At 34.2% G+C, this 12985-nt stretch overlaps 2 protein-coding genes across 6 annotated transcripts in view; one reads left to right on the forward strand and one right to left on the reverse strand.

The window, feature by feature from the left end:
* Nucleotides 1-6505, forward strand: part of LOC143190554 (uncharacterized) — an 87082-nt gene extending 80577 nt beyond the window's left edge. For all 4 annotated transcript variants that reach the window (XM_076394927.1, XM_076394925.1, XM_076394926.1 and 1 more), the window contains exon 8: nucleotides 5288-6505. In XM_076394927.1, the coding sequence (XP_076251042.1) occupies nucleotides 5288-6299 (1012 nt within the window). In that variant the 3' untranslated portion in view covers nucleotides 6300-6505. The remainder of the gene's footprint in view (nucleotides 1-5287) is intronic.
* A 1454-nt stretch (nucleotides 6506-7959) lies between these two features.
* Nucleotides 7960-12930, reverse strand: LOC143190550 (uncharacterized). 2 transcript variants are annotated; one of them, XM_076394913.1, is made up of 11 exons: nucleotides 12602-12930; nucleotides 12197-12545; nucleotides 11949-12141; nucleotides 11624-11868; nucleotides 11447-11548; nucleotides 11076-11367; nucleotides 10907-11019; nucleotides 10629-10853; nucleotides 10367-10574; nucleotides 10139-10307; nucleotides 7960-9785 (listed from the first exon to the last, which is right to left on the reverse strand). In XM_076394913.1, the coding sequence occupies exons 2-11, from the start codon at nucleotides 12447-12449 to the stop codon at nucleotides 8460-8462; spliced, it is 3126 nt and encodes a 1041-aa protein (XP_076251028.1). In that variant the 5' UTR covers nucleotides 12450-12545; nucleotides 12602-12930; the 3' UTR covers nucleotides 7960-8459. The 2 variants fall into 2 exon arrangements, with proteins under 2 accessions (XP_076251028.1, XP_076251027.1); XM_076394912.1 differs by having other exon boundaries at nucleotides 11076-11385.
* Nucleotides 12931-12985: the final 55 nt, after the last annotated feature.

Here is a 12985-nt window from a genome sequence, read left to right on the forward strand (position 1 = left end):
GTTTAGACACCTTATAGTTATTGTAATATTATGTTTGAGTATCGCCTGTACCTTCGTCCATCAGTTCGTATTTGAAAATCTTCGAAATGGCACTGTTTCTACCCAAATTTCCATGGTATCCCTCTATAGAATGGTTTAGCAGCTTTAGTGACTCCAAATTGCAATAATCTACGGCTAAGAAACTGTAAGCTTCTGTACAAATTCAAGCAGACTATGTTAATTCACAGCAACTTCAGTCCGCCTTTGGTGGCCTTAAAACTTGCACTGTGATGCATCTGCCGAGAATTTAATGGCAATGGATGTTTTTCAAAGTTTGAATGTTTCTTACTTGAAATAGTTTATGGCTAATGGTCGTTGAGCTCCTTCAATTCACCTTTTGTGACCTTGCAGCTTTTGCCCGAAATCCACTTAACTTAATCAAGTAACGCTTCGAGCAACTGGGTAATTATTACCAATCCAACGTCAAAGTGTCTTCTTTTCTTGATAATTAATTCGAATCCGGTTAATTGAATTAATACAAAAGAGATGTCTCCCCGGAACCTTACAGATTGCGCTAATTAAAATATGTGACAAGGTTTAGAAAACAGAAAGGATTGAAAATACTATTTTATTTAACTGAAAAAAGGTTTTTTTTTTGGTCTGAAACCGGGTATGAAAATCCTGTTACAGATACCTGGTCGCGGAGACCCGCTGGAATAAACGAGTTGGACTGGTTATGTAGAGACTGCCTGTGACCTACCCACTAAACCCCACTCTATCAGCTGATAATTTTATGACCCTAACTGATACTCCTTACTGTTGGTAAGGAGGATGCCCGTAACCAATAACACCGTTAAGAGGCACGAGGCCAAGCAAGGACATAGCGTTGTTATCACACCATTCAGCACCGAGTTAATCCCTCGCCGGAAAAGATCGAGACAACTGTGAGTAAGAGCACGATGGAGTAGTGTCGGCTGCGACAGAACAATTTCACGAAGATCTGGATGAGTTATTGGCCTAAAATATCGACCAGCGCGGTAATACATCTATTATTCGAGCAACAAAGAATAGAGAAATATCTCGAATGGAGCTCGGATATAAAATCGTGAACTTAGAGGACATGAATTTGATTATTTCTGACGAACCAAGAGCGTTGATTATCTATCTGAGAATTTGGTTCTGAAAAACTTGAAGACGTTCCACCTGACTAGGTGAGACGTATTTGAGATAAACATTGAAGCCATATAGAACGCCTGATCGAACCAGCATCTTGTACAGGAGAGATTTTATTCAGACAGGAAGGAATACCTTGACCTTTCTGGAGGGACATTTGAATCTGGTAATTTCACTTAAACTTCCGATTGAAGACAAGACCGAGATAGGTGGCTTCTTCTAATCATGGAATTTGGCGGACTTGTTGAACGGCGATACAGAGGGTAAAAAAGACCAACCCTAAATCGTTTACTATTCAGGTAGCCAGAAAAAAGACAGATCGCCTGATAGTTTGGACCTCGGCGCCGTAAATGTTGAGCTTCCTCGTAGATGGCCGGGATATACCCCTGGTTTTTTTCACTTGAAGTTATCATAGTGAATCCACTTTTCATCTCTAGTAACTATGTGACGTAGAAAGTCCTTTATTTTCTACCGCTGGAGCAGTTGCTGACATGAAAAAAACTCATCCGGATCCACATGCTTTTAAATAATAATAATTAATGTCTTTCTTTAAAAATAATAATAAATAATAAATTAATAATGAAATCCTTTAATAATAAATCCTTTAAAAGTAAATCCATGGCCGGCACTTAGGGAGAGTGTGTACTTCTCAACCAATACGCTGCTGTTACCGCAGGACTTCGAAGATTCTTCACTAAATTCCGCCACAGTTGGCGTTCGGTCGCTGTTGTTCTGGCCTCTGACAACATCACTCTTCTATTTTTCATATCATTTTCGATTATCCTGATCCATGTATTTTTCGAAGCTTTTTGCTGTCTTAAGTCTTCCAGCCAAAAGGTCGATTTCGTCATAAAAGTCTGCGAGGAATTCATTCACAGATGACTGCGTTTCTAATATGATCTTGGAGAATAACTTGCATAATTTGCCTTAAGCATCGTATCTGAAAGACTCAGACTCTGACAGGATGCAAGTTTGAAGTGCCGTACAGAAGAATTGGTGAGATAAACGTTCGAAAGATGTGTATTTTATTCTTGATTGTATTATCATATGGATTAATACCTCGGCGGTAGGTGTCACTTTTTCTCCTATATTACTGATCCCAAATACTTGCTGCATTTGCTCCAACTGGATCCCGTTGATATTTACAAAACAGGCGATCCGACAATTGTCATAGCTTTTCTTCAATAACTCTCAAGTAATATGGTTTTTCAGTGCGAACTATATTTTCAGACGTATCAGCGAATATAGCGCTACCTTCGCGTACTTTCGCGTTCATACCTTCCGCTTATTGAATGTCATGCCTGTTAAAAAAAAATAAATATCATAATTAGATCCACTACTATATTGAAAAGCAGTAAAGAGACGATATATCCTTGGCAAACACCGGCTCGGATCTCAACTGGATTTGATAAATTATTTCGCACTCGCACTAGCAGAGTGGATGGAACCATCGTAAGAGACCTGAGGAAGTTAAATAATCTAGAGGGAAACATGTTTTGCTTCCGAAGCTGTCCAGAGTAAGGGCCAGTGTGTGGAGTCGAGAGCAAAGAGAAAATTAATCGCACGCTTTCTACATCTAATACGTTCCTCTATCAGCTGACATAGTTCAAAAATCTTATATATGCAGCCTCCATTTGGATCTAAGTCTTCTCGGCTTGTCTCCTCAGGGGTCCTTTGAAGTCACATTTATATGAACTTCATAAAACACCTTCCCTACAATACCTCTATAGATCTTATATTGTTTACTGTCGCCTTTTATGAGATAAGTACAATAATTTCTTTCTTCCATACTGATGACGATATTATCTCCGACCGCCAAACTTGTGTAAGTAGCACGTGAAGCCGTGGAAACAAAGTTTTGACAAGGTTTTGATTTCTGTTGTAACATGATCAATTTCAACGGTTTTACCAGACAGTGTTTCTAGATCGTCAATAGCTGGCGGCGTTGTTAAACCATGTGGTGGGTCACGATTATAAAATTGGACGAAGAACTTCCTTCATCGCTCAAAACTCTCATCCTGTAGCTTTACGAAAGTTTCATCTGTTTTTTGAATGTTGTCATTGATAGATATATTCCTTTCACTCCATCTCTTAAATGTTTGGGACAACGTTAGATATTCACGTTTCTATGCAGCAACTTCCAAATTGACGGCCACACCATTCCAGTAGGTTTAACTTTCTAGTTTCTGTGTTTGCTTAACACCTCTATTTAATTTTCGGTATTTCTTGAGATCGATTAGTTTTGTTTGTTTTCGGTCTTCTACCATCTGTACAGACATTTGTCGGATATCCAGGGTTGTGTTTTGTCAACTAATGGTCATACTTTAGTGGCCTATTCTACAATTGTTTCATATATTTGCTTTTCTGGTGTATCAATATCTGTTTAATTTAAGTGTTCTAGTGCCGGAAATGTAATTGTAGTTTCGATTTGAAGCACCTTCTGATGTTTTAGATTCCGCAGGGAACTCCACTCGATATTGATTGTAGGTGACTTTTTCCACATTGTCCGTTGGAATCGCGCACTAACTGCTGCATGAAAAAGATAATGGTCAAATTCACAATCGGGCCTTCGCACAACCTTACATCGTTGAGCATGAAACGAAACTAGAAGTTAATCAAAACATAATTCAACACAGCTTAATCAACACCTCTTGGATTCTGCCACGTTAGTCGGAGACGTAGTTCGTAGAGCATTGGAATACAGTGTTTCCCACCACAAAGTTATTCAGCGAGGTAAATGAAAACACACGTAAACCATTGTTATTCATTTCTCCATGACCACACTTGCCCAAAACTTCTTCCCAGCCAACTCTGGCTGAACCTCTATATGTGTTAAAATCTCCAGCCATTATGGATAGATCATTATTAGGAATAGAATTACAAACTTCTTGAAGTTAGTAGAATTCATCTTTACCATTATTTGAACTTATCTCGATAGCTTATTTCTCACCGTACCGTGGATCTTGTAAACAACAATGCGATCTGATTTAAGCTCAAAAACAATTACACTAGAGGCCGCTCTTTTATTGACGATGAAGGTGACGCCTGCTGATCATTGATCACTACCGAAATAAAAAAAAGTATGCACTTCATCGGTGGTCAGTCGGATAATGAACATTGTCCCGGAACCAACCATGCGTAGAGAGCAGCAACTGCGATTTATTTTGCCAATTGGTTTTTTGGCTTGTAGTCCACTTTTTATTAGTAACCTTGTTCCCTAATACTAGCCTATTGGTTATCCTTGATGCGATAGCATGACTTTCTTGGTCAGTAGTCCATTTCTCACCAGAACCCTGGTTCCCCAATACTGGCGCATCGGCTGCCACGCATGTGGTAACGTTTCTCATCCTTTGTCAACGTATGTCTCTATAATCATTTTACCCGCTTCTGCAGTTTTTCTCAATTAAAATCAAGAAAAGACACTTTTCGCAAATAGCAGTTATTGTGGTCAAAACTAATAATGTTTATTCACTGTTATAGTCCAATAAAATAGTAAACTCACGTGATCTAAATTTATGTTTGTAGGTTAGAGTTGTTTTATTATATTTACCCTAAATTTTTTTCCAAACCATTTATGCTATCCTCATGGAGCCTAATCAACCTAATTATTTTGTTAAGTCATTATGATAGTACTGTATTTCTCTAGTTTCTTCTGTTGCTACCTGTGTACATGTTTCTTGATAAAATTAAATTTAATCACTGCATTATCCCTAATGCATTTGCCATATCTGCAAAATAGTTCGTATTCGTTCTCTCCGCATATATTCCAACCAAATGTTCATGTATATTCAGCACAATTACACACATATCTATGCACAAAAATCTTAACACTCTACAATACGATTTTCTACAGTTATCCTATGTTAACTATATACTCGTCTTAAGTTGTTTCCCTCTCATCACCCTGTCTTGATAATTGTCAACATTGAATCATAATTCCACATCCAAAAAGTTTCATTCAGTCACTGTCATTTTTTAACACACTATTCAAGTTATTAACTAAACTGTTAATTTCCAATCTAACACTAATTTCTCTAGTTGATGACGAATTGTAAAACGGCGAGTTTCAATTTGTACCTCTAATAGTAATTATTCAATAAGATAAGGATGACAATAACAATAATTATATTTTCAGATGCGACGTAGAAAATAGATTAAAGAGTATGGGCATTGACCGCTACGTAGACACGACAAGATTTTTTATAACGGCAAACGATTTCATGAAGAACAACAAAAATAAGTATAAACACATATTCATGGACGAAGCCGAGGCCATTATCCTCAGTTTCCAAAAGGAAATAGTGCAGAACACTTTCTACCAAATCTACAAGGCGTACCATCACGGAAACTGTGCAATAGAAGACTGTTCGTTGATATCCTGGGAAGCGTATAATCGATACTCCATATCCACATTAATCAAGTTACACGTCGATCAGAAAATACAATGGGGCGAGCTTTGGTTCATGGTAGATACGAATCAAGCATTGATGTTCCTCCCTAAACACTCACCAGAAATACTAAAGAGACCACAGATCGTTTTAAACAAAGTGATACGGTCCACCAAACGGATATGTAACTTTTTCAGTACCATCACCAATAACATACCGTCAGAGCATTACCTGAATTTCCCGAAATATCCGGACGAACCACCCATCTACTGGGTCCAGCGTGGTGCAAATGTTACCCAGACTGTCTCGGAAGTCCTGGTCGATCTGTGCTCAACTAAAGGCATAAAACCGTCAGATATCTGCGTTATACCGTTTCTCCAAAACGAAATGCTTTCCAAAGAGGCGATCAATTCACAGATTTGTCAGAAATTTGTCGAAATGGCGTTCAAACCGGAAGGGGTTACGGATGTAGAAAATTTCCTGAACAATAAGGCACCAAACGAGTTCCTGATTGCTTGGGCTCTCCGAGTTAAAGGGTTAGAGTTTAAGGTCGTGGTGATGGTGATAGATGAGGATCAGTTCGATAAACAAGATCCCGACGATAGGAGGAAATTGTACGTGATTGCCTCAAGAAGTACCTGTATGCTGGTCGTTATCAGCGATGATAACATCAAAAGTTCGTCAGATTTGTGTAGCTCGTTTGAGGACTACTGTTTTAACATCAAGTTCCAGCCTCAAAACGCTATCAATTGCAGATAATCAAATTTTTATATAAAATAAAGTTATTAATTAATGTTATAAAATGATATCTTTTTATATTCTAATTCTTGATAGTCAGCGATATGTATAAAGTTCCCAAAGAAATATTACTGTTATCTCATTATTCTGTATCCAAATACATTTTATTCCATTTAACGTATTATCCAAAACTGAAAAGCTTGAAATAAAATAATTATCCAAACAAATTCTTGAAAGCTTTGTTTCATTTAAGAAATCGTAGGACGAATCCTGAAAACTGTGGAATTAAATTTGACAAATACAAAGATTTTTAGGATTAACATGTTTTAATTTTAATTATAAAAATATCGCACAAAAAACACGATTGTTCATTTTGATTGTCCGTAAATTCTGCAAAGGCGTCTGCGTATCAACAGTAGCCATTAATCTATCGAAGGAGGTAACACAACCACTAAAATATTTAAAAAGATTATATGTCAAATTTAAAATGCTACCAGGCTGTATTAATTGTATTAATAATTTAACATATACAAACAATTTAAAGATTCAAATTTTCAAGATTAAAAACCCATTAAGTTCATTAAAAATTATTAAAAGTAATAATAAATTATTAATAATAATTAATTACATTAATATTTTAAAAAATTACCAATTTATTCAAATCATGTAACATCTATCTGAGCACTTCATTACAGTAACTATAGCAAGAAAATATTAAAGATTAAGTACTATATTCGTCAACCGACTAAAATGACGATTAACGGCCCTTGTTTGCTGCTGTTTAAGCATTACTTTTAGAGAATTTGTAACTTCGAAAGATTTAAGAGCGTTATTATTATGAAAAGGTGATATATAAAAAACGACAAAAAACATATAAACGATTCCGATATAAAAAAAGCGAATGAAAATCGAATTATCTATATTAAAAAACTAAAGGACAGCGATTTAATTTTAGAGACTTTTCAATGCTGAACATGAAATTTGTTTTCATCATTCATAAATTATAAAAAAAGTTCCTACTGCATATGAACTTATCTGCAATCATAATTAATTATGGAAATAGGCAATTTCCGGGATTCAACAAACTAGAACCTTACAAAAGTAACTGAAAAACTATTTCTATTTTTCAAAAAATTACTCTTGAAGGATGATATAGATACTTAAAAATATGTAAAAAATACACATGAAATAGAGTATGTGTTCCATTTTCTGATTTACTGATTGCTTGTAGAACGAGAACCTTTTTAGAAAATACTTAAACTACAATGTGTGCAAATGAAGAAATCAAATTTTAAACTCATCAGAGAAACAATATTTTGACGGCAGTTAAATTGACCATAGAAACACGTTACCGTTCTGACATCAATTTGCACACAATTGATGAATGCATTGACGATTGATGCTTGTAATTCTTTTTCAACGGTTGACCTACAATATTTTTGGCTTCTACATTGACGACACATATATTGGATATAGATCCAAAGATTTTGTTTTAAATAAAATGCCCTGGCTTTCAATTAGCATAAAATTAGTCTACTTAATCTACCCAGAAATTATTTATCGACATCTTCTAAGCAAGTCAATAAAAAATCACATTTTTAAAATACTATTCTATTAATTTAACTCTTATTTTATCCTGAATATACTTTCTTAATGGAAAAAAGAAATAAAACAAACGATATAATAAAATGTATAAAATGTATTTTTAATTTTTTTCGAAAAATGTCTACAATCTCGGTCGAAAAAACAAAACGATTTTACCAAATATTTTACTAGAAACGAATCAAACTGCTTATGGGAATTCTTAGAAAAAAAAACAGCTCTTATATAGAGTACTCTTAATAGTCCACAGCCATCGTCGATCATTAAGAGTAAACATTTGATTTTATACCAAAATATATATATATGTAACGTATATGGACGAGGATTTGCCTGAAATTTGAATTCCTTGTTTGATCTGCTAAAACAAGGTAAACATATACGATCTGAGAAACTAGATAGACACATTTAACATAACAATGTTCGTAACATATAAGCCTCGTCAATGCTCCACATCAAACTTCAGACAAATACTATATATATATATATATATATATATACAATAAACTATGTTTAATACAATATCAAAGTAATTTGTACTAAAACAACGGAAGACTAAAGGCACTGGAAAATTACAGGATGTTACTGCGCAGCGGCAACAGAAACCGCAGATGTATTCTCAATGACTGCCTCTTGGGTCTCTGCCAGTTTCATTCTCAGTGCTGCAAAAGCCTTCTTCATGCGGTCATTGGCGGGAATACCACCGTGCGCAGCTTTTGGTTTATACAAGCCTTGTTTTGGTTTCATCGTCAAACTTTTATCTGGCGTGTTCATACCGTGCTTTTGTACCTTATGTGTGTACAAAATTCGGTAAGTGGAAAACTTCGTATTGCAATATTCACACTCAAACTTTATTGAGGACATAGACTGATTTAAATTGCTATTCAGCGTCTTCTCAGTCTTCTTTGTAATGGATAAACGCTTTGGAGGTGTATGCACAAAAGATTTTCTAATTTTGTAAGACAATTTGTTCGATGGTGATTTGATCTTGACACAATCAATTCGCACATGAGTGTCCAGCAAAAGTCGTGACGAAAAAGCCGCTGAGCAAGACGAACACAAGAATTTCTTGTGCATCTTGTTCATGTGAGAACTCAATAGAACTTCAGAATCACACACTTTTGAACATTCCTTACATTTAAAACCAGTCTTGGAGGTCTTCATCAAACTCGTTGATGGTCTATGCAAAGTCTTCCTGGGCGATATTTTTGCTATACTGGTGTTTTTAACCAAATTTGCTTTCATATGTATCTTCTTATGTGAATTCAACATAGCAATATCTCGAAACTGTTTCTGACACACCGAACAATTAAGAGTATTTTGCTTAGCTGAACAAGTGTGTCTCTGAAGTAAAAGATTGTTCTTGAATGTTAACAGACACTCAGAACATTTGTGGTTGTATTCAATCTTAGGCAAAAGGGATTTTCTAGAACCAAACAAAGTTGAGGAGTTCATTTTTGTCTTGTTTTTCAAGCTGTTCTCTAAATTATGATGTATCAAATGTGTGTTAAGGCTGTTCTGACTAGGAAAAGACTTTGAACAATGAGGGCAATTAAATTCTGTCTTGTTTTCTTCAGTTTCTATTTTATTCGCTGCAGTTATGCTTGGTTCTATTTTTTGGCCATCAGGATTAACAACCACAATTGATGGAACTTCTGCTGTAAATTGTCGATTTTTAGGTGGTCGGCCGCGTCTTCGTTTTAACGCTGCTGGTTCACTGCTTAATGTTACAAACTTACGAATTTTTCCTTTGGTTCTTTTAGCGTCACTACATTTATCGTCAGATTTTTCGTCGTCTGAGCCTATTTCCACCACTGAAAGTTCAGATTCACTAGTTGCTCTAGAGACTCGTCGATTTTTTGAATTTGGCTCGTCCTCTGAGTCAGATAATTCAACAACTGCAGTTACCTAAAAAAAAAACAATAAACCATAAATAAACTATTGATTTTCTTTCGCTATGATTACTTCTATATAAAACATTTTAAAAAATTATTTACCTAATAACAGAAATATTAAAACACTAAAGAATATTTAAAAATCATATAAGAAACGAATAAACGAACGTTACACACGTTAAGTATTTTAAATTTGAATCTGTCAATAATGACAATTAACAGAAGTGAGGTTATCTTCCAGCTTTGTTCATCTTGAAAACATTAGGAAATAATAATAAGCTTCAATCAGTTAAAAGAAGATTTTAAATTATCTTAATAGCTGGAACCAAACTTTTAAAAATAAAATATATTTTAGATATATGATACCTGCAATTTTTTGTTCTTGAATTTCTGATTCAAATTTTCAACGAAACCATTCGAGGAAATCATGACTTCTTGGACTATTATTTCCTCATCGCGTCTTTCACTAACGGGCTTAATTTCCTGTTTCCTTGGTTGTCTAGTTTGTCTGACAGGCGCTTGAGGTATAGTAGTCCTACAAAATTTAATAATTTACTTTGTTGTGGATTTTAAATTTCGAAATAAACGCATTACTTGTTAATGAAATTATAGAACATTTTCGCTTGCACGGCCTCCTTGCTTTTTGCGAAACGTTTTTGAAATATATCAGATTCGGGAAATTCATTTGGGGTAGGTTTGGCTGATTTTACAATTTTCTTTGGTTTCGCGAATGAAGCTCTTAAGACGCTTCTTGGGTTTGGTTTAGTTATTCGTGGTATTGGAATCCGAGCATTTTGTTTACCTGAAATTAATTTAAAGCTTTCCATAATGAACTTTCTTTATTATATTACATTACCAGTCATAGAGTTGACATTTTCCTTTTCTGGATAAACCAAGTAGTATTTGACGCTCATTAGAGGCTTTCCAAGCTTGGAAATGTTTTCATTGTTAGCTGTTTCCTCCACTTGTTTCAATATGTTTGTATGCTCGATTGTTGTGTCTTGGTGACACTCTGCAATGCCCTGGCTGTGTTGAGTTGGCTCAGTATCATATTGTTGTAGTTGTACATCATCAGTTTGTTCTAAGAAAACAACACATTAATTAAAGATATACACAACAAAGAAAATAATTTACCAGTAATATGGTACTCCTCAGCTATTTCGTAATGGTTATTATCTGATTCTAGTTCAGTAGTACCAGTACCATTTTCATTAAACACGTTTTTAAAATGGTACTGTTGTGATGACCTATTAACCAATTAACATTAATTAAAAAAATATTAAAATATTTTTACTTTGTTCACCCTTCAAGCTCTTCAGTAACATTTTCAAACTGAACAGTTACACTATTATCATTGATAAACTGTTGAACAATATCTTTCTGATTACTGTCAAGAACCTGTCCCATACCACCCTCGTTGGCTATTTCATTGATTATCATTTCATTTTTAGTACTTGCATAATTATTCTGAATATTATCCTCTGAAGGCTGATTATCGAAAATATAATGTTGTTCAACAACTTCATTAAAACCATCATTTTCCTGAAGATACTGCTGCTTATCATAAATTGTGGTGGTCAATTCTCTTGAACTATCTACGGGCAAAGCTTCCCCTTTAATAATTTTAAAAAATGCTTCAAGACCAATTCAACAAGAATTGTGACATTATAATACCTGATTTTACATTATATTCGAGATTATTTTCTTTTTTAATAAATTCCTCAGTCATATCTTCCAACGATTCTTCTGTTTCAATTTCTTCAAACTGGGAATTATCTAAAATCAATGGTTTATCTAAGAAATGGCTTCATTCAAATAGTAAAATTCACATATTATTAAAATTAGTGTTACCTTTTACAAAGACCCCATTGTTATCCAAAGCCTGTTCTGGAATCTCCTTATCGATATCATTTTCTGAGGACACTTGAGATTGGACTAAGAAATACCCATCCAAGGGATGATCGTGTGCATTCAGATTCTCAGAAGAGGTTGCTGTTAGTTGTTCACTATCCCCAGTTTCTGTTGATGAATTGCCTTCAGGAGGAAGCAACTCGATTGTTTCTGGCATAGCTTCTAAATTTCCATCTGTTGTAGGTCTATTTAATTAAAAAAAAAAGTTTACAGATATTCAACAAAAAAATATAATTTATAACAGTTTTAAAAATAATTAAATAACCTTAATTTAAATTGATATTTTTGAATATTTCCCTCTGGATCCAGACTCATTTGTATTCCATATAAATCATCAGAACCATCAACAGTAAACACAATAAGTTGACTAGTATCAACATCTTGATTACTTGGTGGATTAGTAGATTCAACTGACCTATTGTTAAGGAGATTTATATTTTCCTGTTGACCGGTCTCTTCTAAAAATAACTAAATTATGTATATCTACTAATTTATAAAGAATATATTTCTCACCCAATGATAAGTTACTTAAATTCATATTTTCCAAGGTAACATCTTCAGAGGTGTCTAATATAGACAAATATTGGGTTTCATTTGAATCTATAGCAGTAGCATAACTTTCATTTATGGTACCATCGGTTATTATTGTATCATTAGCATCCATAAAATGTAATGAAGACTGATCTTGAGATGTATCATTCCATATCATATTTCCATCTTGTATAATAATTGAGTTGTCCACAGTATAAGAAAAATGATCTGCCATATTAATTGATGCTTTATTAACAAGAATTAGTTGAAAATTTGCGTTGAAATCTTAGCTATCTATTGTATCAGTAAAAACACAAGCACTGTTAGTGATCTTAAAAAGATAAAAACTAATGATCTTATGTAAACATAACCTAAAACACAATATACCTTCAAATAATTATTTCCTTTCGTCACATCTACATCTAAAAATCCAAAGATCTCATCGTATTTTCAATAATAAGAAAAAATGTTCCAAAACTAATTTTCAGTAGAAATTTCGATAATACAGTGTACTCAAACTGATCACATTTCTTAAAATAATATCAAAATGAACTTAGGATCCAAACTAACAAAACTCCGAATTAATGAAAATATTATTAAACTAAAATATCGTGTTGCTCTAATTCTCCGGACTTTTCGCCAATATCAATTAAATATCAATAAAAAAAACTGTCAAAGGACTGGCAGTTATTTTGGTTAATTTATATTTGATGTATGACTGGTGAACTATATTCTGAAAATATGATTATTTATTTTACTTCAGTATGTTTT

Source organism: Rhynchophorus ferrugineus, unplaced genomic scaffold, assembly GCF_030347505.1.
Source record: "Rhynchophorus ferrugineus isolate W39M unplaced genomic scaffold, kcgeb_rfMv2 rfM2, whole genome shotgun sequence".
Lineage (NCBI taxonomy): Eukaryota > Metazoa > Arthropoda > Insecta > Coleoptera > Curculionidae > Rhynchophorus > Rhynchophorus ferrugineus.